This window comes from Tachysurus fulvidraco, chromosome 8 (genome assembly GCF_022655615.1).
Source record: "Tachysurus fulvidraco isolate hzauxx_2018 chromosome 8, HZAU_PFXX_2.0, whole genome shotgun sequence".
Lineage (NCBI taxonomy): Eukaryota > Metazoa > Chordata > Actinopteri > Siluriformes > Bagridae > Tachysurus > Tachysurus fulvidraco.
Genome location: NC_062525.1, coordinates 2,503,405 through 2,529,983, shown reverse-complemented (window position 1 = coordinate 2,529,983; position 26,579 = coordinate 2,503,405). Strand labels below are relative to the sequence as shown.

At 44.0% G+C, this 26,579-nt stretch overlaps 1 protein-coding gene across 6 annotated transcripts; it reads left to right on the top strand.

Annotated features, from left to right (window-relative positions):
- The first annotated feature begins 459 nt into the window (after nt 1-459).
- Nucleotides 460-25,993, top strand: fam53b (family with sequence similarity 53 member B). Of its 6 annotated transcripts, XM_047817500.1 has the most exons (7): nt 460-713; nt 12,638-12,806; nt 13,605-13,828; nt 15,736-15,790; nt 18,826-19,421; nt 20,853-20,954; nt 25,003-25,993. In XM_047817500.1, the coding sequence occupies exons 3-7, from the start codon at nt 13,739-13,741 to the stop codon at nt 25,249-25,251; spliced, it is 1,092 nt and encodes a 363-aa protein (XP_047673456.1). In that variant the 5' UTR covers nt 460-713; nt 12,638-12,806; nt 13,605-13,738; the 3' UTR covers nt 25,252-25,993. The 6 variants fall into 6 exon arrangements, with proteins under 6 accessions (XP_047673456.1, XP_026988499.2, XP_026988501.1 ...); XM_027132698.2 differs by lacking the exon at nt 12,638-12,806; XM_047817501.1 differs by lacking the exons at nt 460-713; nt 12,638-12,806 and adding an exon at nt 7,315-7,467.
- The last annotated feature ends 586 nt before the right edge of the window (nt 25,994-26,579 follow it).

Sequence of the window (26,579 nt, the reverse complement as noted above, 5' to 3'; positions counted from 1 at the left end):
ATCTATCTATCTATCTATCTATCTATCTCTCTCTCTCACACACACACTTTCTCTCTATCTATAAATAGAAAATACACTACTTGAAAAAATAAAATAAAACATTCCAGAAGACCATTAAAACAGTCAGTGCCTCAGAGTCAATGCCTCAGAGTCAGTGCCCAACTGCGTCACTGCTTCTCCAACCTCATTTGTGTTTGGAGTTTTTTCCCCCGCTGAGTTTGTACCACTCGGACAGGGTTGTGTGTTTGTTCTGTACGATTATTCTGTCCACAACCTATTACAACACGAACATTGTGTGTATATAAGCGAGTATAGTCTAACTTTTGTGTGTTATATCGTGTCGTGTTATCATCTTCTTCTGGGTTTATTTGTAAACCGGACCAGTCGAATTGCACAAACACCCCTGCATGGAGTTACAAATGGTTTATCCCAGTCTCCAACCGTGCACATTAGAGCTATGAGTGCAGTGTGTGTGAGTGTTTGTGAGTGAATGTGTGTTAGGGAGCATGCAGCAGTAAGGAAACAGTGTTGTGTGTGAGAGAGTGTGTGTGTGAGAGAGAGAGTGTGTGTGAGAGAGAGAGAGTGTGTGTGTGTGTGTGTGTGTGAGAGAGAGAGAGAGAGTGTGTGAGTGTGAGGATACTTTTCCCCTTTCACCAGGTTGACTGTGGATGTTGTTCCATCTTCAGATCCGATTAGAAACATGTTCACTTTTGGTGAGTAACTTTTTATTATTATTATTATTATTAAAGTTGCTCACTTTAATAATACATCGTTAAACTTGTTTTAACGATAATCTACCGTCGGTTTCCTTTACGTTCTGCTGTATGATATAAGGCGTCATTGCGTTATAACGCGTCCTGGTGCTGTGATAACTTTTACTTTTTGTCGTCACTGTGTTCGGACGTTGTCCAAACCGCTCAGGACCGGTTTGTAGGGCACTATGTAGGGCGCACGCGCACTAGTGCACAATGAGCGGTAGGGAAGTGCGCGTGTGTAGGGAGCGAGCGGCGGTTTGGACTGCGGCCTTCATCCAGCGGTAGCTAACTTGAACTAGCCATTGTTTGCCAAGGCATGTTGTGATCCTGTACACACTTAAATATGTGCTTTATTTTAATAACTTTACACTCATTATGGGATTTAATCAGCGTTAAAGACTTACGTCAATGTTATTTAATAATGAGGGAAAGTTTTAAACTACATAAATGTGAATACATATTTATGTAATTTATGTAGTATATAAACTACATAAATGTGAAATATATATATATATATATATATATATATATATATATAAAAAATATAAAAATAATATTCACACACACACACATATATATATATATATATATATATATATATATATATATATATAAAAAATATAAAAATAATATTCACACACACACATATATATTATATATATTATATTATATATATATAATTTTTATATATAATATAAATACTATAATATAACATGTTTATTCAAATAATATTAAGTGTGTTTTTCTTATTAAAGTGTATCGTGTGTGTGTGTGTATTTATGTATGTAAACACTTTTAATTTCATCTTTAAAAGTGTAAAAAGTGATGGAACAAACGGTGTTTGGTGCCTTTATACCTCAGTGACAGAGGAACAGTGAGAGCATGGAGGTGAATAAAGGTCAGACATCACCTTTAATACCATCTTAAAGCAGATTAGACTTTGTTTAACCCTCAGAGAAGTGAGAGAAGTGTGGATCCTGTCGTAGGGGCAGCAGGAACCACGCCGGGGCTAACGAGCAGGCTGTGCACGCATGGCAAAGCACTCAGCTTTATTATTTTTTTTTCTGACCAGGATCTCCAACCACGCATGCAAACGAACATCGATTATCCGTCTGGTTACGCTTCATGATCCAGATTTACATCTGTGTGATATAAACGCACACTGGGTGCGATGCTTTTGGTTTGATTTAAATAAAGAAGTAAAGACTAAAACTGTGTCAGGTTGTTGTAGCGAAACGATCGACGACCAAGCCGAGACAGTCGCCGTCCCACGGCGGTTTATTAGGTGTTCACAACAGCAAGCTAAGTTGATCTGTTACCCTGCGAGGAGGCGTTACTATGGACACGGTAACGTACCAGAACGACGGCTGTTCGGAATCCAGAATTCAACACCGATTAAGGAAAGTCTGTGAAAGTGGTTTGTTTCGTTCGGAAACAGAAAACCTAATATCTCTATCACTACAGGATTCTATAACCCGACTTTACATGATAGGTTTTATAACATTTGTTTTTTTGTGAACTGCCAAATTTTAGGTCTTAGTTTATTTAAAAAGGTTGAATTTAAAAGCTAAAGCTTGTATCCACACGGTTGCACACGGTAACCGCAGCTTCCCGGTTGCAGTCGGAAACGCAGAGAGCCGATCTAATTCCGGCTTTAAGACTCTGAATCTTATGGACAAAAAAGTGTCCGACATCACAGGTGTGTGAAACGGCAGGTAGGGCGTCCGAGGCAGAGACTCGGATCCTGCGGAGACGTCTCGGGTTTGGTGATGTGACGATGTTCGAGGTCGCGTTGATTTGACGTCACTTGCTGAACTTTGCTGAAGTTTCTGGGTGCCAATTGTAGGCTGAAGATGTGTGTTCCTAATAGCAGTTAAGTGCTTGAGAGAGAGAGAGAGAGAGAGTGTGTGTGTATGTATGTACGTGTGTGTGTGTGTGTGTATCTCCATCCTAATGATTCAGAGTCTGCACTGTACAGATTATAGCGTTGGGACAGAAGCGAGTTATCAGACATTCACACATGGCCGAGTTCGGCCTTATTAAGTTTCCGATACTGTGAGGCCTTTGTACTCCGGAGGCTCTGAGAGGCCGCGTGCTAGCGCTCATGTCTCTGGTGTTTTACAGCCGCCGCTTTGCCATTAACTAGGTCATTCTGTTTCCAGCACATGACCCCACCTAGACTGGAAGTTCCCCTGTCCTTTCACATTGTTTATTACCTCACGGCTCAACATCTGGCTACATCTGCTTCGCTCAGACGCTGAGTTTTTGTCGTCGTCCTCTAAACGTGTGTATGCAGCGGGACGAAGAGTGTGTAAAGATCGTGGGCTGAGCAAAGTTCTGTGCACGAAGCTAAACAAATGTGTGTGTGTGAGAGAGAGAGAAACTAGAGTTACAGCTCGTTAGACAGGGATGAATAAATACACACCCAGGTTTGCACTAGAGATGTGTGTTTCGACCACATAATGAGCTTCTACAAAAATATTTGCCTTCAAGACAATGGATTTAATCCAGCTGAATAAATCCTCATCAAATTATCACCCGCAAGCCTTTGGCTGTTGGCCGTGTTGTTCTGCTAGGACTAGGTACGACTCGCTGGATAAAAGCTCCGCCCACCTATAAAAACCCTCACTGTAACCAATTAGGTCACAGGCTCCACCCGCATTGCCTGTGTAACCAATTAGGTCACAGGCTCCACCCGCATTGCCTGTGTAACCATTTAGAACACAGGCTCCACCCGCATTGTCACTAACAATTAGATCACAGGCTCCACCCACAGTGATTGTGTAACCCATTAGATCACAGGCTCCACCTGAATTGTCAGCATAACCAATTAGATCACAGGCTCCACCCACAGTGCCTGTGTAACCCATTAGATCACAGGCTCCACCTGAATTGTCAGCATAACCAATTAGATCACAGGCTCCACCCACAGTGCCTGTGTAACCAATTAGATCACAGGCTCCACCCGAATTGTCAGCATAACCAATTAGATCACAGGCGCCACCCACATTGTCACTAACCAATGATATCACAGGCTCCACCCACAGTGCCTGTGAAACCATTTAGAACACAGGCTCCACCCGCATTGTCACTAACAATTAGATCACAGGCTCCACCCACAGTGATTGTGTAACCCATTAGATCACAGGCTCCACCCACAGTGCCTGTGTAACCAATTAGATCACAGGCTCCACCCGCATTGTCACTGTAACCAATTAGATCACAGGCTCCACCCACAGTGCCTGTGTAACGAGGTTGATGTGGACATCTTGTAATGATTGACACTTAATGTAATATCCTGTAAAATCATGCTAATGCTAACTGATTAGCCTACAAGTGTGCTGTGAAGTTCTCTGGATGTGTTTAAACTTTCACACTGTGTTTGACTAGAACACTATGAGGGCGGTGTGTTTTGTCACGTTTGCATTCTCAGTGCTGCATGTGAGTAACGTGATTGGTTGATGCGGTCACGTTACTTCCTGTTCACAGTTTGGTAAACAGTGTCGCTGTGGTGTGTGGAAGTGATCGAGCTCTGCGGGGACGTGTAAAAGCCTACTGTTAGATGAGCGTAACTGTAATCGCCTCAGGGGTGCGAGGGTTCGGGCCGAGAACAACATGAGAAACACATGAAGTGATAAAGAAGAAAAGACTACAGAATCCTCTCTTTGTTTTCTTTCTTTCTCTCTATTGTCATTCTCTTGCTCTTCCTTCTCTCATGCTTTCTCTCATTCTTCGTTCTCCCACATCTGTCTGTCTCATTCTTCGTCCGCCCCCGTCCACAAATGTCTCGCTTTCTGTTTTTGTGTGTCTTGTTTTTTGTCCTCTCTCTCTCTCCCTCCCTAAGATGGTCAGAACTTGTGTGAGAACACATTCCCTGTACCTAGGGGAGGGAGGGAGAGCGAGAGAGAGAGAGAGAGAGAGACAGACAGACACACAGAGAGAGAGACAGACAGACACAGAGAGAGAGAGAGAGAGAGACACAGTCACAGAGAGAGAGAGAGAGAGAGAGAGAGACACACAGAGAGAGACAGACACAGAGAGAGAGAAAGACAGAAACAGAGAGAGAGAGACACACACAGAGAGAGAGAGACACACACACACACACAGAGACAGAGAGAGCGAGAGAGAGAAAGTTAGTCTGTTGTTGGGTTTAAATTAAATAGCCTGTCTTTTTTGAAAAGTGTGAGAGAGAGAGAGAGAGAGAGAGAGAGAGAGAGAGAGAGAGAGAGAGAGAAATGGCCAGGGCTTTTGTGTATATGCTAAACACATGGGGCAGCTGTGTGTGTTTTATGAAAGCTGTGTGTTTGGTGTTCCTTTTGCCCCCGAGTGCTGTGTGGACTGACAGGTTAGCACTCGTGCTCATGACCGAGTTCAACCCGGTGTTCATTCATCCCTCATCCAGCCTCCAATTACACACACTTACTAAACACAAATAAACCTGAGACGTCTTCCAAGGCTGTGTGTGTGTTAGTGTTCTAGCAGGAGAGCGCTAACTGCACCGTTCATCACACTGTAAAACTAGCAGACGCCTGCGATTGGCTAGTGTCACTAAGCAACAGAAGACAGGAAGTCCCTCCCACTCAGATGGAAAAACTGAGCAGAAGCTGTGGTAATCATAAGCATTCTCCTGCATGGATGAAGAAATGAGATAAAGAAAGGAATGAGAACGTTCCTGAGGATTATTGCAGAGCGCTGACACTGGAGACTCCTTCCATAAAGGTTCCCGCAACACAAAGCGCTTCAGTTTCAGGTCCTGTGCTTATGGTGTAAATGCTGTGGTGTAGAAATTGTTGTGGTTGGAATAAACCGTGACGCAGCGGAAGTGTGTTCTGGTTTGTCCCAAAGTTTCGATTGCTAATGACTCATCATCTGCTGTGAAACTCGCACTGTTTAGTAACACGACGAGTTTCTGGTTGGTGATTTCTGATCAGTGCTCAGACATTTACATTTACAATATTTAGCAGACGCCATTATATCCAGAGTAACTTACATTTTTCTCATTTTTATACAACTGAACAATTGAGGGTTAAGGGCCTTGCTCAGGGGCCCAGCAGTGGGAACCTAGTGGACGTAGGAATCAAACTCACAACCTTCCGATAGTTGTAGTCCAACACTTTAACCACTAGGCTACAACATCCCTACACGTGACGGTGTTCAGCAGCGCTGCAAGGCTCCGAACCTAACGAGAGCAGAGCTGTGAGAGTCGAGGGCACCTGCAGCTCTGCTCAGAGCAACAACATGCCTCGTTACTCGTAAAATGACAGTTTCTGCTAAAGTCGGTCTCCTTATGAGGTTGTGACGGCCATCAGAGTGATGATCTGAGGTTTACTTCTTCAATTACTCACCAACCACAGGAGGGAGGGAGAGACTGGGGGGGAGGGAGAGAAGGGAGGGATAGACTGGGGGAGGGAGAGACTGGGGGGGAGGGAGAGACTGGGGGGGAGGGAGAGAAGGGAGGGAGAGACTGGGGGGAAGGGAGCGAGAGAAGGGAAGGAGAGACTGGGGGGGAGGGAGAGAAGGGAGGGAGAGAAGGGAGGGAGAGACTGGGGGGGAGGGAGAGAAGGGAGGGAGAGACTGGGGGGAGGGAGAGACGGGGGGGAGGGAGAGAGAGGAGGGAGAGACTGGGGGGGAGGGAGAGAAGGGAGGGAGAGACTGGGGGGGAGGGAGAGAAGGGAGGGAGAGACTGGGGGGAGGGAGAGACGGGAGGGAGAGACTGGGGGAGGGAGAGACGGGAGGGAGAGACGGGAGGGAGAGACGGGAGGAGGGGGGAGACACTGGGGGAGAGAGACTGGGGGAGAGAGAGAGACTGGAAGTAGTAAAAGAGACTGAGAGGGGGTAATGTGGAGAGAGACTAAGTAGTGGGAGAGAAAAAGACTGGGGGGAGAGAGAGACTGGAGAGAGCGGGGGAGACACTGGGGGGTGAGAGAGAGACTGGGGAGAGAGACTGGGTGAGAGAGAGAGATTGGAAGTAGTAAAAGAGATTGAGAGGGGGTAATGTGGAGAGAGAGAGACTGAGTGACTGGGGGGGGGGTTTCAGTAAAAGATATGTATGGAGAGAGATACTGGTAGAGAGATACTGGGAGACGTGTTGTAGAGAGAGACTAAAGGATCCCTTAATTTCTCCCTTAAGCAGACTAAACGAATAAACGGCATTAATGAGGTTCACCCTGCGACTGGGGTTTATAGGGATTTTTAGAGCATCAAGTTCAGGAAGTTTCCTTACTTTTGAGAATCTTTGTTTTGGGTTTCATTAAGTTTCTAAGCAGCAGGTACAAGTCAAGTTTATTTATAAAGCACTTTTTTTTATTTATTTATACAAACGAACAAATAAAAGAAATACTTAAGACACAATAAAACAATAAAAAAGAAAGCAGCTCTCACATGGCAGTTTTTAAAGGGAACAGGTTAAAGTCTGTGTGTCATTAACAGGGTCACGTGTGTAATGGTGTTAGCGGCCCAGAAGATAAGTGTGTGTGTGTTTATTAAGAGTCTGACATGTTGTACGAGTGCTCCGTCATTGCATCCGGATCAGATAAGCTGCTTAAAACTTCGTCCTCATCTCCTCTCTCTTTCCTCCGTCTTTCCCTTTCTCTTGTTTTTGGAGGCGTTCGCTTCACACGACGGACGCGAGTTGTTTAAAAAAATATCGCCGTTAAAGGGTCGGGACCGGCGGCGGAGGAAGTGTGCGGCTCAGAAGGGCACCTGGGAGGCTGTGAGTCACTTCTCCCTCACGCTTCAGGTCACTTCTGTTTCATTTCAGCTGGAACGGGTTTCAACATTTTTTTGTTTGATTTTAAAAAAAAAAAATTTAGTTAAATTTGTTAAAAAAACATTAAAACATAAAGACTGAAGTTCATATCGAAACCTGAAGTGCTCTCAGACTAGGGCTGGGCTTTCTGGTAACCTCGCAACGTAGTGAGTGACACGCTAACAGCCAATCATGTAACAGCATCATGTTTGGTCACCGTATCGTCGTCTCGTGCCGGTCTGCTGGATTCCTCTTCCGTAACCGGCGACTGATGAGCAGAAAATGAGCCGCAGCGAACGAGGAAATTGTAAATAAAAGAGGAAAAGTCAGCGTACCAGTATGGCAGTTTTTTGGATATTATAAGTCTGACTGTAGTCATCAGAAGCTTTAACGCCAGAGCTTTTGTCGTGAGTGTTGTGTAGTTATGTATTTATTTAAACACGTTTCAAACAAGGAATGAAATGTTAAAATTTGAATTAAGCACAATGGTTGGAAAGGAGCGTGTTTATTTTTGCTCCACTAGTGGAAATAGATAAAAAAACTAAGCCACACCCACTTTATAGCACCTTGATTAGCTGGCTCATGCTGATTTGCACGTTCCGCTTAATGGAAACTGACATCTTTTCTTCACCCAATGAAACGTCTCAGCGAGGTTATACGGAATATAGGCACTCCTGTTCGACCAATCAGATCACAGCAGCGGAAGCTAATATATACGATAATAATACGATCAAACGTATTTAAAATCTAAAATGTAAAAAGCTCATTTTTAATACTCGGCATTGAACAGTTTGTTGTTAGAGATTGATAAGTATTATTTATTAAACAATAAAAAATATATTTTTAATTCAATACAAAATAAATAAATAACAAAATTAAAAATACCTTTGGTTTAAAACAATTTGCTACATTTTAAAAATGGCATTGAACAAAATAAAGAATTAAATTCTATCTTAAAAAATAACAACTTTTAAAAATACTTTTAATTAATAATATTTTAAAATACTTCAATAGTGCTTTTAATGAAACAGTTTTAGTTTAGTTTTTTTTGTGTAATTTTGTCATGTTTCTCTTGTCTATTAGCGTCAATAGTCGGATAGCTACGATGGAAAACTAGCTGTACACGAGGATGTTGATTTAAATGGACTTTTTGGTGACCCGAATACTTGTAAACCAAACGACTGAGACTGTGTTTGGAAAGAAACGACTGAGACTGTGTTTGGAAAGAAAGCTGTATAGTTGGATCGTTCGGGCCGGACCAGTCACCTCCGCTGTCTTTATTTGTGTGTTTACTCAGCCTCGGCTCGTGACAAAACCCCAGCACATTCGCTTTCATCTGCTTTCCAAAAGTGTTTTTCTTTTTCTTTTGCACTCCCATTGTGGCTTTCCGCATGTAAAAGCTGAGCTCTGGCTTGTTTTCCCCGAGGCCCCGGCAGCATCCTACGGCTTTCAGGTGGAACAAAGACCAACACGCATCGTCCTGGAGGCAAAAGGTCTGTCGCTCACGGTTATTATTTCACCTCTGTGTAGTGATCATGAGGATGAGTTCAACCACTGAACCAGAGAGAGAGAGGCAGGCAGACAGAGAGAGAGAGAGGCAGGCAGGCAGACAGAGAGAGGCAGGCAGGCAGACAGAGAGAGAGAGAGGCAGGCAGGCAGACAGAGAGCGAGAGGCAGGCAGGCAGACAGAGAGCGAGAGGCAGGCAGGCAGACAGAGAGCGAGAGGCAGGCAGGCAGACAGAGAGCGAGAGGCAGGCAGGCAGACAGAGAGAGAGAGGCAGGCAGGCAGACAGAGAGAGAGAGGCAGGCAGGCAGACAGAGAGAGAGAGAGAGAGGCAGGCAGACAGAGAGAGAGAGGCAGGCAGGCAGGCAGGCAGACAGAGAGAGGCAGGCAGGCAGACAGAGAGAGAGAGGCAGGCAGACAGAGAGAGGCAGGCAGGCAGACAGAGAGAGAGAGGCAGGCAGACAGAGAGAGAGAGGCAGGCAGGCAGGCAGACAGAGAGAGAGGCAGGCAGGCAGGCAGACACCGAGGGAGAGAGGCAGGCAGGCAGGCAGACACCGAGGGAGAGAGGCAGGCAGGCAGACACCGAGGGAGAGAGGCAGGCAGGCAGGCAGACACCGAGGGAGAGAGACAGGCAGGCAGGCAGACACCGAGGGAGAGAGACAGGCAGGCAGGCAGACACCGAGGGAGAGAGACAGGCGGACAGACACCGAGGGAGAGAGACAGGCGGACAGACACCGAGGGTGAGAGACAGACGGACAGACACCGAGGGTGAGAGACAGACGGACAGACACCGAGGGTGAGAGACAGACGGACAGACACCGAGGGAGAGAGACAGAGGGAGAGAGACAGAGGGAGAGAGACAGAGGGAGAGAGACAGAGGGAGAGAGACAGAGGGAGAGAGACAGAGGGAGAGAGACAGAGGGAGAGAGACAGAGGGAGAGAAAAAGACAGGCATACAGAGAGACAGACAGACAGAGACTGGGAGACAGGTCCATCAGTTGTATCTGAGACCACAAGGTGTTGCATATCTTTGCACATATTAACAGAAATGTATCAGCAGCACACTTTAAATTAATTTTAGTAAATACAATTGTACTGAATTAAAACTGTCAAAAAACAAGGCAAAAGTTTTATTCCATTCAGTTCCAGTTAGTGTGCAAACATTAACAGTTTCTATGTTAAAACTTTCTAATACGGATATTTTACAAAAGACTTGGTTTGACCTCTCAGAACTAAAACACTGCACTTTAGAGATGTGTCAGTGGAACATTCCAGATGGGTACGCTGTGACATGCTAGGACATTCCTTCTGTAGGTCATCTTAGAAGACCGGGTAAGGCGTAATGAATATAGAAACTGGAGCTTTATCCCAGAGATGAAAAGAGATGAATTTAAATTCACTCCTAGGAGAGCTTTTTTAAAAACGTGTAATACGAGGACTTTGATTAAAACGTGTAATACGAGGACTTTGATTAAAACGTGTAATACGAGGACTTTGATTAAAACGTGTAATTCGAGGACTTTGATTAAAACGTGTAATATGAGGATTTTGATTAAAACGTGTAATACGAGGACTTTGATTAAAACGTGTAATTCGAGGACTTTGGTTAAAACGTGTAATTCGAGGACTTTGGTTAAAACGTGTAATTCGAGGACTTTGGTTAAAACGTGTAATTCGAGGACTTTGGTTAAAACGTGTAATTCGAGGACTTTGGTTAAAACGTGTAATTCGAGGACTTTGGTTAAAACGTGTAATTCGAGGACTTTGGTTAAAACGTGTAATACGAGGACTTTGAATAAAACGTGTAATACGAGGACTTTGAATAAAACGTGTAATACGAGGACTTTGATTAAAACGTGTAATACGAGGACTTTGATTAAAACGTGTAATACGAGGACTTTGATTAAAACGTGTAATACGAGGACTTTGTGCTGAGGTTGGGATTTTTCCTCACCGTGTCCACACCGTATCCATTAGTTTCTTCCCTTGGGGGTGAAGCGTGACTCGGACTGGGTGGTCGACGGTCGGTGGTGATTATCAGTGATGTAAAAATGTCCTCGGGCAGGAGGCTGGAATGTTCCTACATCATTTTACAATCTGCTAAATACCCAACACTGGGCTAAAATGAGGCCAGCCGGCTGGCTGTCTGGAAGTGGAAAAATGGTGAAGTATCAATATGTGTGTGTGTGTACCCTACGATGGGTTGGCACTCCGTCCAGGGTGTATCCTGCCTTGATGCCCGATGACGCCTGAGATAGGCACAGGCTCCCCGTGACCCAAGGTAGTTTGGATAAGCGGTAGAAAATGAGTGAGTGAGTGGGCTAAAATGATGCTATAATGGCAAAATGATATCACAGCTATGTTCATGTACCCATTCTGAAAAAAAATCTGAATCTTAAAAAAAAAGTGTTTTGCAAAGTTTTGTGGAATTGTTCGTTAAAGAAAAGCATCGCCCATCAGGTTGGTCTCTGCTCTGATCTTTTCAAAAAGCTGCTACGTGAGTACCTGAGTGAAGTGCTGTCTGCCTCTTGCACTGCCTTACGATTGGCTAGTGATGCCTTAACTGACAGGGGGAAGAGCACATGCCCCGCCCACTCAGAGATCATGGCAAATCGTGGCTGTGGCTTAAATGTCTAAGTCTTAGAGTATTTTCATGTGATGTATTTTGTCCTATCGCATTAACCACAAGGACTTAAAGAAGCAATGCTACATAAAATCCAGTCAACTGTATCATTCAACTGTATCAAAATTATGTAGCTACTTTATACTCTGAAAAAAAATTGCCTCAGCTTGCAGTGTTTTCTGGGAAAATTTATCCAAAGACGATAGTAAGGAGGTAACGTACAACACTAGACACTTGTGTGTCTATCTCTTTAATCGTGCTTAATGTCTGAAAGCTAATAAGCGAGGGAAGACTATATCTAGTTTAGTGTTACATCAGAAACATCTGAAATTTACTACATCCGTTACTACAAAGTTACTACACGTTGATGTTGCAGCTCAGTTTGAATTTGTCGTTTGTTTGTGTTTTTTTTATTTTTATTTTCTGACTTTAGCTGGAACTGAAAACTCAATCAAAAAAATATAAAAAAAACATTTATAATTTGTTAGTAAAAAGGCAGAATTGATCTCGTTTTAACCGTTTTTTTTCCCTTTCTGGCATGGACGGTATTTTTAGTTGCGTTTTTCTATTCGGTTATTTGTTAGCGATGTTCGGCATTAGCTGTGTACAAAGTTTCACATATTTTGAATCAGAGGCAACATCCGCATTCTTTCATTCGTTAGTTTAAACTAAAAGTAGAACAGTCAATGATTACATAATCACTTCTTCCCAAATATTTGGCAGACTGTAAATTTTAGTAAAGTGATTGTAAAGTCACAAACAATCAGTATAAAGTAAATAAAGTTAAGCTTCATTCCCGGTTCTTTTCACGTTATATGAACGTGATTGCTAGTCTGCATGTTTATGTAGCTTTGCTGTAGCACGCGGTTATTATCCACTAAACTGTTTGTGTACTTCAGTAACATGCTTTGTGATTTATTATTTTGGAAATCCATTTAGCAAATGCCAAGTTTACTTAACTCTGACCCCCTGAATCACCTCCTGCATGTACATGTTTTTGATGGAAGGTTTCAACACGAGTGTTTGGTGATGTAATCAGGCGAATCGAGGCAAGCGGCAGTCCTGAGAACAGCAGAGTGATTCTGGTCATACAGTTCTGGACATACATGTGGCAGTAATTAGGGGCTGTACAATGTGAGCCATGCTCAATTCATGTCACTTCACCGAGGAAAGGATGTAAGTTTTGATCAACACGGGGTTAGTGCTATTCTCAGCTTGTGTCCCAATGAGCTGATTACGCGACTCTGCCTTAACGTCTGGATGATAAAGACGGATTAGACAAGCGTGCGAGACCGTGGACTGTGTGTCTGTTTTGTAAGTTTATGGTGTTGCCATAAAGGCTTGAGTGTTTTTTAGTACCTTTGATCCATCTCTGTTATAAGAGCGAGGGTTCCGTTAGTTAACGCTGATGAACACTTGGATAAGCAGAGGGTCTGGATCCTGACATGGGCTGGGTTTATCAGATCAGGATATTAAACCACTGTGCAGCCAAGAATTCTTGGCTCTAATACGAATGCACCATACGAATAAAACCTTGTTGTTTCCATGGCAACAGCTCGTTCACAGAAGATGCACTGCATGTTGATCGTTCTGTAAGGAGACGTTTATTTACGTGACGATTTTCAGGACGGAATCTCCGATGTCAGAACTTGGGTGCAGTCTCGTAGCGGAAACTTTGAGTTTTACGACAGCTCCAGGATAGGAGTTTATACCTTTTACAGTTACTCTGAAACATGACGAGCTGATGAGCATGCTGCTTTAGAAAAATATAAACCGTCATGGTGGTAACAGTAATCACACTTCACACCACCCAGGAACCGATTATTTTCTTTTAAAGGTGCACCCTGCAGTGCTTTATAACCATCAAGGAGTCGACGTTTAGCTCACAGCCTCTTGTCTGGTCCTTCTTTTGTTGTTGTTTGGCGGCGTGGGAAGCACAGCTCTAAAACCGCATCTTTTCTTTTGTGTCCGCAGGGTCAAGAGGGCTCCTCTCGAAGAACATTCCAGAAGTAACAGGGGGCCAGATGGAAGCTTAAGCAAATCATCTACTGCCGTGTGGAGATGGACGCTCGTAGATTTTCCAGTCGTTGAAATGGGCTTTTGCAAAGATGTGTGTGGCCATGGTGATCATTCACACTAAAACGCTGGAAAAGAAGGTTGTCGACGATGTAACCAACAAAGAATTGACCTTGGACTTGGTAAGAACCAAACGGCTAAAGCGCTCTGTCGCTAATGACCGTTTCTCTAATGACCGCATGAGACCACCTTCCCTCAGGGAATCTGTCTTCCTGTCATGATTTTACAAGAACCAGCAGATATCATTATAAAGGGTTTTCACTAAACATTACTTTCTCAGGGGGAAAAACACACAGGCACAAGCACAGGAAGTGACGTCTTGTATTGTGTTGGAAAGGGTGTTTTTCTAACATCTTGCTGTGATTGCACTGTAATAAGTGTAATTGTTATCTAGTGACTGGAATTCTGGAAATCCCGATCATGTGGTGCTTCCTTTAGACCACACGGATTTGACTCAAGCTTCAGGAACATCCTGGAAATCATACCGACACTTTCCACACACTGTAGAATGAAAAACTGACCAAAAACATAACCATGTAACATTTAAGGTAGCGGTGAGACAGAAACAGCTACATCTACATTCCTAGAATCACCGATACGATGTACGTTACAACATCATATTTGCTTTCTTAGCGAGTAAAGTCAAAGCCATCCGACCTGCGATCGAACCTGTTTAAAGCTTGAAAAAGTGCAGCAATTCTGTTTTACTTAAAATTATCGGTCACTGAAACATGCAATTAGCTACTAAAGCTCGTTTAGATCTCAGGATTTGACTTTATACGTAATTTGTATGGCGGTGTCATCCGCATAGGAAATATGCCGACGATATCTGTTTTCCATTTGAAAGAACCTCGGGTGGTGTGTGCGCGTGTTTCCATAGAAACAATTCATTTCCAATTACAGAGTTGTAATAAAGTCCTAAAGCTTGGAAACGTGAGATCGTAGAGCTCGCATCTTGTAACTGCACAACGTTTTGCAGTCTTGAAAAGTCAGATGGAACACACGTTTCCATGCAAACTAACCTACCCTTAAATCCTTCCAAGCCTGTCCATTTACAGCGTGACCTCAAAGCTTACAACAAAGACATGAAAGGTATTCGTACATAATATATCCTGAAATTAGAGCTATTTTTGATGCCACATTTGTCATCAATTTTTTAACAAATGCATACATGGCTGGCGGATGTTAGCTTTTGTCTTTCATTTCTATCTTTGTCTTACTTTTGTCTTTCATTTCTATCCACAACACTGCATTGTGCACAGGATAGCAGCTTTAGGACTTTATTACAACTCTGTAATTGGAAATGAATTGTTTCTATGGAAACACGCGCACACACCACCCGAGGTTCTTTCAAATGGAAAACAGATATCGTCGGCATATTTCCTATGCGGATGACACCGCCATACAAATTACGTATAAAGTCAAATCCTGAGATCTAAACGAGCTTTAGTATATATATATATATACACACACACAAGTTAACCCTGTTAGTTGACTGTTTAAAAAAATAACCATCAAACAACCTCCCCCACCCGTAAATTACCCCCCCTTACCATAAACCCTTTTAACCACAGCCAACGTGAATCATTTCATCCAAAATCTACACAACAAGCCCAAGACCCAGCAAGCGTCTTCGCTGCTAGCTAGCATCTGCTTTCAGTGCACCAGTTTCCACGAGCTGAGAGCCGATTGTGGTTTGCACGAGCTCGTCATTGTTGGCTGCAAGCTTTTCAGAAGCTAATGGTGGGTGGGAGGCTTTGATTTCCTGTCTTCGTTGTGCCGTTCCTAGCATGGGTATGTCGTCCCATTCGTTCACACCTTCTCCTTTTATTATCTACAATTGGTGTTTTGCAAGTTGTGACTCTTAAGGAAGCCGAGGTCAGAGGTCACGGTTAGCCATTGTAAGGTTCCTTTGGAGAATGTCAAAGTTTAAGGGTTGATGGTTGAATTGATGGTTCAGCGTCAAGTCTGTGGGATTGACCTGACAACCTTCTGGCATATTTTTAATAAACTTGTTTTCTTTCCACAGCGTGAGCCGTCGACCATGAGCCAGGGAACGGCCCTCTTCTCCTGTGGAATCATGGGTAAGTGGTGTGACACGTTCTGGAACTTCGCTGCACTCTGTTTCTCGTGCTTATTTTGATCGTTGCCCAACAGCCCAGCTTCACAGCCTCCGCCCGACGTCCTGATTGCGTGCTTGGCAGATTGATGGCTGGCTGAAATGGACAGACAAGCACTTTTTACACCTCTCTGTAAAGCATGAAACAAAACGCGATGAACATCTGCTCTGCTCTGCACGGATCTCTATCACCTAACAGCGGTTAACCTTAACGCAGTGATGTCGCAGATGTTACCACTTCTAAAAGGGTTCTTCTGAGGTGAAAACGTGCTTCAGTGCGAGGGATATAACTTGCTGCCTTAAAGCAAGTACTCCTCACATTCCTTTGTAAAGCTTCAAAATCTATGAATACGCATGAATAATATGCTAATCAATAACATCCCAAAGCTCACGTCCTCGCGCGTATCGCAAACGACTTGCCGATTCACAGGGGACATAAATCGAGAGATTGGCTCTTATGACTAATGAGAGCTATATAACTAGCTGGTTAACTAGTATAGAGAGTTTAGTTAAGATAGCTTGGGATGGCAGGAGGACATTTGGCGAACGCCCTTATTGAGGGCATCTTACATTTTTATCTTATTTATACAGCTGAGCAACTGAGTTAAGGGCCTTGCTCAGGGAGCCAAGCTCGCGCTTTCTCGCCATGGGCGTGTCCGATGCGTTTCTGCCACGTAGTTGGGTCAGTTATTATTCCTGTATCGATTAAATCGGTTATGTGAAACGCTAATAAACAAAGCGAAGGTTCATTTTTGAAAGCAAATTTTGTTTTTGCACTAGCGTCGTCTGTCCTGCAAGACGAGCTAAACGCCAGCGTATAACGACATGCCCACATCGACGTGTACTCTGGTGGGTGCTTATTGTTCACCCCCTGTACCCCAGCACAGGGACATTTTTGTTTCTGACTTCAGAAAAATTCCCCCTTCTCCCCTCCCTGTGCAGTGTTACAAATGCGACTCGCTAATTTCCTGCTTGATGTTAGCAAGGATTTAGACACGAGGATCTACCATGTGTCTGTGCAGCCTGACCTGAATTGCATTGTGTCATGGAACTTCACTTAGGCTGTCTGTCAACATGCCATCTGTGGTTTATACAAACAAAACGAAAAGAGAGAAAAAAAAAACAGGAAGAAACAGTACTTTTATCAGGAGAGCATTTTATCTTAGCTTGAACGTTGCACTGACGTTTTCCAGGTGTGGCACCGCTAACATAAGCCGTCACCTCTGTTATATACGCACGCAAAAGAACGGGAGGCGTTTGGGTTAAAGCTCATGTGCCTTCAGCACTACAGATGTTGTGGTGTGTACAGGGACCTTGCCTCCGGTCCTGGCAGCCTGCCACCAATCAGACGCAGCTATTTCTGTCTCGTACGCCTCGCTTTTACTCACACAAATCCGGCCTGATTTCTTGAGACTTTTCCTTTTTGCATTGCACTTCCTGTGTTCATGTTTCTGAGCAGCCATAAGCGAGAGAGCGACAGACCCCTGAGAACCTTCTGCTGCTCCTCAAAGTTTTTCAAATCATCTAACTCTATAATAACAGATGAAAGTAAATACAACTTCCCGATCTTTACGTATACGTCCTACATTATCTTTGCTAGTTGTGGCAAAACTTTGCAGCTATATTACTTTTTGCTTAGACCCCAATTTCCTTTTATTCTTTTTCTGTATTTTTAAAATTCCATTTGTTTCTGTTCTCATTTCTATTTCTACTTAGTCTTGTTTTCTATTCTATTGCTGCTCCTAGTTCTATTCATGTTCTCTTTCGTTCTCCACCTATTCTAATTCTAATCTTTTCTATTCTGTTCATATTTACCTTATTTTATTGTTTCTATTCTGTCCTGTTTGTATTCTGGCACATTTTATTTCTATGACTTTTAGGACGGTGGGCTTGGTCATGGGGTGAGGGGCCGTGAGGTAGTGCAGCTATTTTCACTAGGTCTGCTAGGTCAGGGGTGTCCAATGATATGATATCAAGAAAAACTTGCATTTTAAACATGGTCCAAGATGGTTTCCTCCATCACAGTCCACCGTTCAGCTCCATTAAGGTTAGTTCTTGTTTCTAGATGACAGAAACTTCCACTGTGCAAAACTAAAGTCAGTACAATGCACAAACTCCTGATAATTCCTGACTTACAGTTAATCTTTGCTCCTAATCCATTAAACTCACATTTTGAATATTGGATAATTCTCCAATATTATGAGGAGTACCATGGAGTTGTGTGGACTTGCATGAAAATATGATCTATTCCATGTAACGCTCGCTAGCTAATGATTCAGATTGTCTGAAGATGAGACGTTGTCCACATGCACTAGGTGTAGCCCAGGCAATTCAATCAGGAAGTGCAGCATAAGCTGAGACACATCTCTAAACCTGAAATGAAACTCGCAGGTAATCATCACTCGTGAGTCGCGGAACTGTGAACTTTACCCTCCTGAGATGATTTCGTATGCGAAGCAAAGGTCTGTCCACATGCCTGAGGTGTAAACTAAACACAAACTAAGAGGAAGAATTGTAATTAAATGGCTTGAACTAAGGAATAATTTATCCATCTTGTTGGTATCATTCAGGACCGCAAAGAGATCTGACCTGGTACTGGGTTCCTCTGGTATTGATTTACTTCCACACTTCCCACAGGCCCAACCTCTCAGCACTGGTTAACTGGGATGTGGAAGATGATGATGATGATGATCTGGTGTCCTTGTGTTGCGGTAGCCATTTTGGGTAACCAAGTTGGCGGGTTGTTTGGATTCGCAAACCTCACTTTCTTTCGAAGCTTTCAGTTGATTTGGAATTTAGTCGCTACTTCGTATTTTGTGTTTGCTTGAAAAACATAAAAATGCTGTGATATATTTATACCAATAGAACCACATTATACTGTTAACATGGGAGAGTTTTACCATAATGTTCTGTCTAGCTGAAGCAGATCAGCATCCACAATGTATGGCACTTTCTCTTTATTCTTTTTCTTATCGGTTCCCTGTTTGTGTTTGTTTTCAGACTTGGTCAGCGTTGGCCAACGTCCTGTGGGATCGAGTCTGGAGAGTTTGTTGGACTCTGGTGCGAGCAGCACCGGCTCCATCAGCGGCCTTCTCCGGGACCTGAGCTTGAGCGAAGCGCCTTCTCCCAGCAAGCGACAGTGCCGATCTCGGTCCTGCTCGGACGAGCTTAGCTGGCGTTCTCCGTGGCGTCCACAGGCCTCGCGCCTTTGGACAGCCGTCGAAAAACGACGCTGTCACAGTGGGGGTGCCATTCAGCCCTCGTCTTCATGTTCGTCCTCTTCCATCTTCTCCAGCATGCAGAGAAGCTCCAGTTTCAGCTTCCCCACACGGTGCAACCTTCCAGAGACGTCATTTCCTCAGTCCTTTACAGCCACTCGTGACCAACTCTGCTATTCTCACGAGAGGATTTGCCTGGCTGAGATTGACGCCCTCCCTGAGGCCGGTTCTCCAGACTCCGTGTCCGATGCAGGAGGACTTGCACGGAGCCAGTCACAGCCTTGCGTATTAAACGACCAGAAAGTTGGGATGAAGCGTCGTCGACCGGATGAACCCCACAAACAGAGGCCTTCGCTCGATTTGGCTAAGATGACTCAGGTGAGCTTGAAGCTTCTAGAGCGTATCGAACGTTGGTTTTACTGGAACGTTTCACTTTATTCTAATAACCATTCATGTTGACTAGCTTAAGCTCCGCCCATGTTCGGTCGTAGATGTTATTTACATCAACTTTGAACGGTGTCCAAAATCAGGATTCAGGTGCATAAAATAACACTAAAACAGATCGGGAAACTATTAAAGCAGAACTCAAAATTGATGTTATCGATGCTTTGTTGATGTCGTCGTGTATGTTTTGTTTTCCGAGGCAGCTGTATTTTATTAAACACGACCGATCGTTTCCGATTAACACAGTTTGCTAAAACATCAGTGGGACGACGACCTTTTGAATAACCGTTAAATAAAATTAAATAAACTGTCATGATGACGATTATGATAATTCAGACTTGGTGAACTCGTTCATGCTTAGGCTTGGATTTAGCTTTCATGGTCACGTGATAAGTGTGAGGCCAAGTTTAAAAACATATGTGAAGTTACTCTGCACGTTCATGTCTCTGTTTGAGTGTCTGTGTGTGTGTGTGTGTGTCTGTGTGTCTCTCAGTGTCCGTGTGTCTGTGTGTCTCTCACAGTGTCTGTGTGTCTCTCACAGTGTCTGTGTGTCTCTCACAGTGTCTGTGTGTGTCTCTCACAGTGTCTGTGTGTGTCTCTCACAGTGTCTGTGTGTGTCTCTCACAGTGTCTGTGTGTGTCTCTCACAGTGTCTGTGTGTGTCTCTCACAGTGTCTGTGTGTGTCTCTCACAGTGTCTGTGTGTGTCAGCGTCACTGTGTGTGTGTGTGTGTGTGTCAGCGTTCAGCGTCCTGATCTGGGAAATAAACTAGAATCTGAAGTCTGAAATGTTTTTCTGTGTGTTTTTTCTCACCGTGTGGTTTTTATTTAACTCTCCGCCTGTGATTACACCCCCCCCCCCCCACGCGCTTTGACTCGGTCTGATTAAAACAGAAACCTCTTTGTTTTGTGTACGGAGCTCACACCCAAACCTGAAAGGAAGAAGTGAGTATGAAAGGCAGAAGTGCTCGCTGCACGCTCGTGTGCACGCCACGTCCCGACCTTTCACATCGCGAGTGTGCATCTTCCTCCTGTCTGTCTCTCCTCCTCCTCCTCCTCCTTCTGTAAGTGAGTGTAGCTGCTGCGTCGGTGTGGATTTGTACCTGAAATAGACCCCAAATCCCACCATCCTACGTGATCTAATCCGTATCGTCTCGTTAACTCACTGTCGTTATTAAACGTCGTATACAACGCATTTCTTCTCCTTCACTCATCAGCCATTTCCTCCTCTGATAAAGAAACTCTTCATCCTCTTTACAGTCCTCCTCACGTCTCCTAACACACTTACGCCTCGTCAGATCTTTTAGGTGTTAAGATGCTTTATGGAGAACTTTTATCTTTACTCAGATCTTCTCTTTAATTTTAAGGGGAAACTCCATATTTCTAGGAATATTCTCAGGATTACGTCACCAGGAGAGACTCTACACGGAGTGTTCGTTAATATGAGCCCCCGGTATCACATGACTTCAGTAAGTGCTTTTCTACAGCCAGGACTAATGCAGCAAGTTATTGTCACTATTCCAGATAGTGTTTTTGTCACAAGCCTTAGTCGTTAGTAAAGAGGGTGTGGCTTTGGTAGATATTTCAGAGAGAAGGTGGTTTCTGTGGTGTTGATTAATGTGTAATTATGGAGAATTAGCAGCAGGCATCCAGGTCTGTACCCGCTACAGGTGATGCAGCACAGCCGTGATCTTACAGCTCGCCCCGCGTCTTACAGCTCGCCCCGCGTCTTACAGCTCGCCCCGCGTCTTACAGCTCGGCCCGCGTCTTACAGCTCGGCCCGCGTCTTACAGCTCGGCCCGCGTCTTACAGCTCGGCCCGCGTCTTACAGCTCGGCCCGCGTCTTACAGCTCGGCCCGCGTCTTACAGCTCGTCTTGCGTCTCTCAGATCGCCCCGCGTCTTACAGCTCGCCCCGCGTCTTGCGTCTTACAGCTCGGCCCGCGTCTTGCGTCTTACAGCTCGGCCCGCGTCTTGCGTCTTACAGCTCGGCCCGCGTCTTGCGTCTTACAGCTCGGCCCGCGTCTTGCGTCTTACAGCTCGGCCCGCGTCTTGCGTCTCAGCTCGGCCCGCGTCTTGCGTCTTACAGCTCGGCCCGCGTCTTACAGCTCATCCTGTATACTACATCTCCTCTCTCTCTCTATCTACCCCCCCCTCTCTTCCCACATTATTCTTGAGGCGGTAGATGAAACAGTTTATGACATACTTTTTCTCATTTTTAGCTGAAATACAGAACACACGCACACACACACACACACACACACACACACTCCTCCACTTTGCTTTGTTCCAATGTTGTGATTTAAAGTGATCAGTCAGGACTCTGTCGTGTTGTCTTGTGTCTGTGAGTATTGTGACCCTAGGAAAGAGGAAGGGTGTTAACCTCCTGCTTGAGGGGTGTTAACTCGACCTATTTTTTTCTTCATCTACTGCTCTGTTCGTTACAATTAGTTTCCTACATCCACACAAAAAAGCTCGTATCGGAGCTCTGAACTCGAACCTCTCGTTATAAATCATTTGTGTAGAATAATTTAATTGTTTAATACCTGCGAGAAGCTACACACTGATCCAGGAGTGTCATGATTTGGTGATGTTCGTAAATATGCATAATTATCTGTGGGACTTTTTACACCTGGTCACTTCCTGCGTTTTCTGTGATCAGATATCTACCCGACGGTAAAAAGACCAGGTCTAAATGCCCTCCGAAACGTTTTGGAGACGGATATAAACCCGATGGTACAAACCCCTTCAGGAGGAGGTCTGGGACGCGTTACAGATGAAACTGGACAGGTGTAAATGAATGTGGTTGTTCAAGCCACATACGTCAGCGCTATACTCCTCCCAAACGGAACTACGTCACTCGCAGGTGATCTTTCACCCAGGCGTCTCGTCGGGGCTTAAAACGCGCTGCTGCCACCAGCGAAAATGCAGCAAACGGCTGCGTTTTGTAGCATAAACATCGTAACCAGTTTTTTCGTCTTCTTCTTTTTGATCGCGTTCTGAAAACCGCAAACACCAAAGTGTGTTCTGTTACAATTCGATATCCGATTCGCCGAGACACGTTTATGTGGCCTGATGTAAATGGGACAGTTTTAACTAATCAGACAGCTATGGGATCAGAGACAACACAGGAAGTGACCAGGTGTAAAAAGGCCCTAAGGGAACATGAAAATGAATGAATGTAACTTAGTTCTCTTTTTTGGTTGTCTCCGGTGTCACTTTACTGAATCCAGATGTCCTGTCATTCCAGCTGTTGCTTTCTCTATCTGTCTTACTAGTTACACACAAACATACTAAGTGTGTGTGAGTGTGTGGTGTGTGTGTTTCCTCTTTGTGTAAGGGGCCCAGTAGTGGAGGTGAAACATGGCCTGATTTACAAACCAAATATTTTGGTGCTGTAGCAAGGCAACATGACTGTGTGTGTGTGTGTGTGTGAAACAGGATGACTGAAAGTCATCATAAAGACCTCTCTGTAGGTGTATTCACCCATCACACATCCTCTCCCTGTAACTCTGTCTGTTGTTAGTTTAGTTTTTATTGCATGACGGTTTGGTGATTTAAACCCTCCTTCAGTCGGCTCTGTTCCCCGTACACAGGGGTTTCCCCCCGGTGAAGGAGCTCTATACGCTCCACAACGGTGACTTGGTGTCGGTTTCCTCTTGCATGCATCGCCATTAACAAATGATCTGTGCTGTGTAGACCGGATGGAGCTGCTGGCTGGGAAAAAACAAAAAAAAACGAATCAAATTGTTCACATAAATGCAGTTTCCCTGTGCGTAACTACGGTATCCCTCAAGGTTCAGCTTTAGGCCCAGTATCGTCGTCCGTTTGGATCCGGTTTCTCATGTCACAGGATATGATGATAATTAAAGCTTATTATTATTTCAGTTAGAATGTAATAAATAATTGATTATAAAGGATTCAGGGGCATCATGGAGCTTTATAGTACTTTTGGTTACTGTTATGTGCTGTTCTTGCTCCACAAAACCCCCTGGGGCAAGTGAAGGGTACCAGCCAGGCTGCGTCACACACTTGGATGGAATAGCTTTCTGCCCTCTTCCACATACATGAGCATAAAGACAGCTATGATGGGCTATGATCTGTGATTGACAGGGGGAGAGAGTTTGCCCCGCCCACTCGGAGAGTATGGCCAGTTTTGCGCTATCCATCAGAAGAGCACGATGACCATCGACTTGAGCAGTTTCTAGGAAGTTACTAGTTTAGACACAGACACGGGACGCTACAACAATATCGATATTACGTTATCACATACGTACGTGAGTAGCGGCGCTCAGGTAGAAGGCGTGGCCTAAAGCTGATGCATTGGGCTGTTGAGTATAAACGGCGTTAGCTAGACGACCCGCTAGCTTCGGCCGCCGATTAGCGGCGTAGCTCCAGTTCCGAGATGAGAATGACTTGATCGAGGATTTTTTCCCAGCACTCTTCATCTCTTTACAATGATCACTTTAATTAATGTACTTTTTGTTCAGCCAGATAAAAGTGCTGAGGTGGAACAAAAGCGGGAAACCTGTAGATCCGAGTGATCTGGCTTTTCCTGTCCGTCCTGTGCGCTTTAACACAAACATTCTCCTGCAGGTTTTAGTTAAATGTCGGTACGAGACTTTTTTCTCTTATCACTGTTACTTTTAGACCGTTTAACGATTCAAGAGAAAAAATAGCACATATTTTTCTTCTCTGTATTTAGTTGAAAACAGTTGCTTGTTGTTGTAGTTCCATATTCCAAACACACCCCTAACCCCTACATGTCCCGCCCCTTTTTACTGGCTGAGTTCCGTTTTAATTATATCGCTTACATTTACGTCCTGAACCTGATTGGTTATTTTCGATTAGTTTCCCTGCGTCGTTTGGCCTGTACCACTCCACACAGATCGTACTTCCTGCACAATATTAGTTAAAGGTCATGCAGAAAACCTTCTGTGCACTTGAAATTAAGTTTGATGCTTTGAAATGCTAAAAATGAGAAAGTGCTAAAATGAGATGCTAAAAATTAGATGCTAAAAATGAGATGAGATGCTAAAAATGGGATAAAATGCTAAAATTAGATGCTAAAAATGAGATGCTAAAAATTAGATAAAATGCTAAAAATGAGATAAAATGCTAAAAATGAGATGCTAAAAATGAGATAAGATGCTAAAATGAGATAAAATGCTAAAATTAGATGCTAAAAATGAGATTAGATGCTAAAAATTAGATGCTAAAAATGAGATTAGATGCTAAAAATTAGATGCTAAAAATTAGATTAGATGCTAAAAATTAGATGCTAAAAATGAGATGCTAAAAATGAGATAAAATGCTAAAATGAGAACATGTAAGTCGCTCTGGATTAGAGTGTCTGCTAAATGCTTTAACTCATGGCATCGATGCTTATTTTCATTTACTGAATATAGCTGGTGTTTTGTAGACACCCCCCCCCCCATTCATTAATGGTTTGTTCCAGTTGTCATTAACACGATGATATCGATGTGTTAGTAAACCGATGATGTTGATTTTTCTAACAGAAACAGAATTTCCAGAGCCTCAGTTGCCTGCGATTTAACAACGAGGATTGCTGTCAATCAAACCAGACCCCGCCCTATTTCTGCAGCCCCGCCCAGCAGAGCGAGACGGACAACTCGTCAGTCATCGACGAAACCAACGGTGACTGGACCGGTGGGAAGGAGCGAGAGCCTCCCTGGGCGGAGCTATGCGGGTTGAGGAGGGACGTGTTGGGTGGAGAACTCGACATCGAGCAAATCGAGAGAAATTAAGACTCTTCTTGTTCGTTTCGGAGGACGTCATTATGTCCTCACCCTCCGTTCTGGCGTCCCTCCGCTTCCTGTAGCGATGGTGCTGTGTGGAGTGGAGCAGGAGGGAGCTGAAGCGAGGGATAAAATAGGACTCAGGACAAACGGACGCTCACATACGCCACTGTGGGACATTAGGATGACTCAGGTTGAATCTTGAAAAAAAAAAAAAATGGATTCTGGGATATTGGGGTTCTGCTCACACTCTGTTGCAGATATTGTAGCTATTTTCTTTTTTTTTTCTTCTTCTTTTTTTTCTTTTTTAAAGGAAGGATGTAACGACGTCGTGCGTCCTGAGTCCAACCTGCCTGTCTGTGCTGAATGAGGAGTGAACGGGGTGAAAATATATAACTATATTTTTAAGGATGTATTCTTTTATTTCTGCTCCGTTTATCCGAAAGTACGCGGCATATCGAAGAAGGACGGAACGGAAAAAGGAAGGATAAGGACGAGAGCCGACCCCCGTAAACAAAGGGGGACTTACTGATGAACCTGCACTGGCATTGATGCACACATTACATGCACACACACACACACCACACACACCTTACACACGCACAGTGAAAAGCTTGGAAAGGGTTTCAGGTTTTAATAACGTTGAATGATAATTTCAAGCTAATAGAGTTTAATTCCTCTTTTTACAAAATGTTACGTAAATTGTACTTATTTCTATACGAATAAACAGCGTTTAAAGTGTGTTTGTAAATTGCATGCAGCCTCATTTATGTCTGTGTTTGTGTTTAAAGACGTTATTCATCCCAAAACTCTGATAGTACGGGGAGGGCGTGGCTCTAGGTTTACTCTACAGGCTAATCAAAGCTAGTCGGTCCATGTAAACTCCGCCCCCAAACGCCGTAGATGCTAATATTGTTTTTATTATTTGTATGAGAAGTTGGTGGGTGTCAGGGGAGGGTAGTGAAGCGGTTAGCACTGTGATTGCTAGTACAGGTTAGCACTGTGATTGCTAGTACAGGTTAGCACTGTGATTGCTAGTACAGGTTAGCACTGTGAATGCTAGCAGTGTTGGGCAGTAACGCATTACTCTAACGCTGTTACTTTTTTAAATAAAGTAACTCCGCTACCCGTTACTATATGGTGCGTTACCCGTTACTATATGGTGCGTTACCCTTTACTTTTTTAAATGAATTAATTTTGGCTGAAGTGTAGCCTACAGCCTAACCTGTTTACAGCAGCGATACATTGTAGGATTGGTGGATGCCAACCTGTAAACACGAAGACGCGCTGTGGGCATGTTTCCGTTTATTCAAGTATGTGTGGCAGTAATTCCGAAA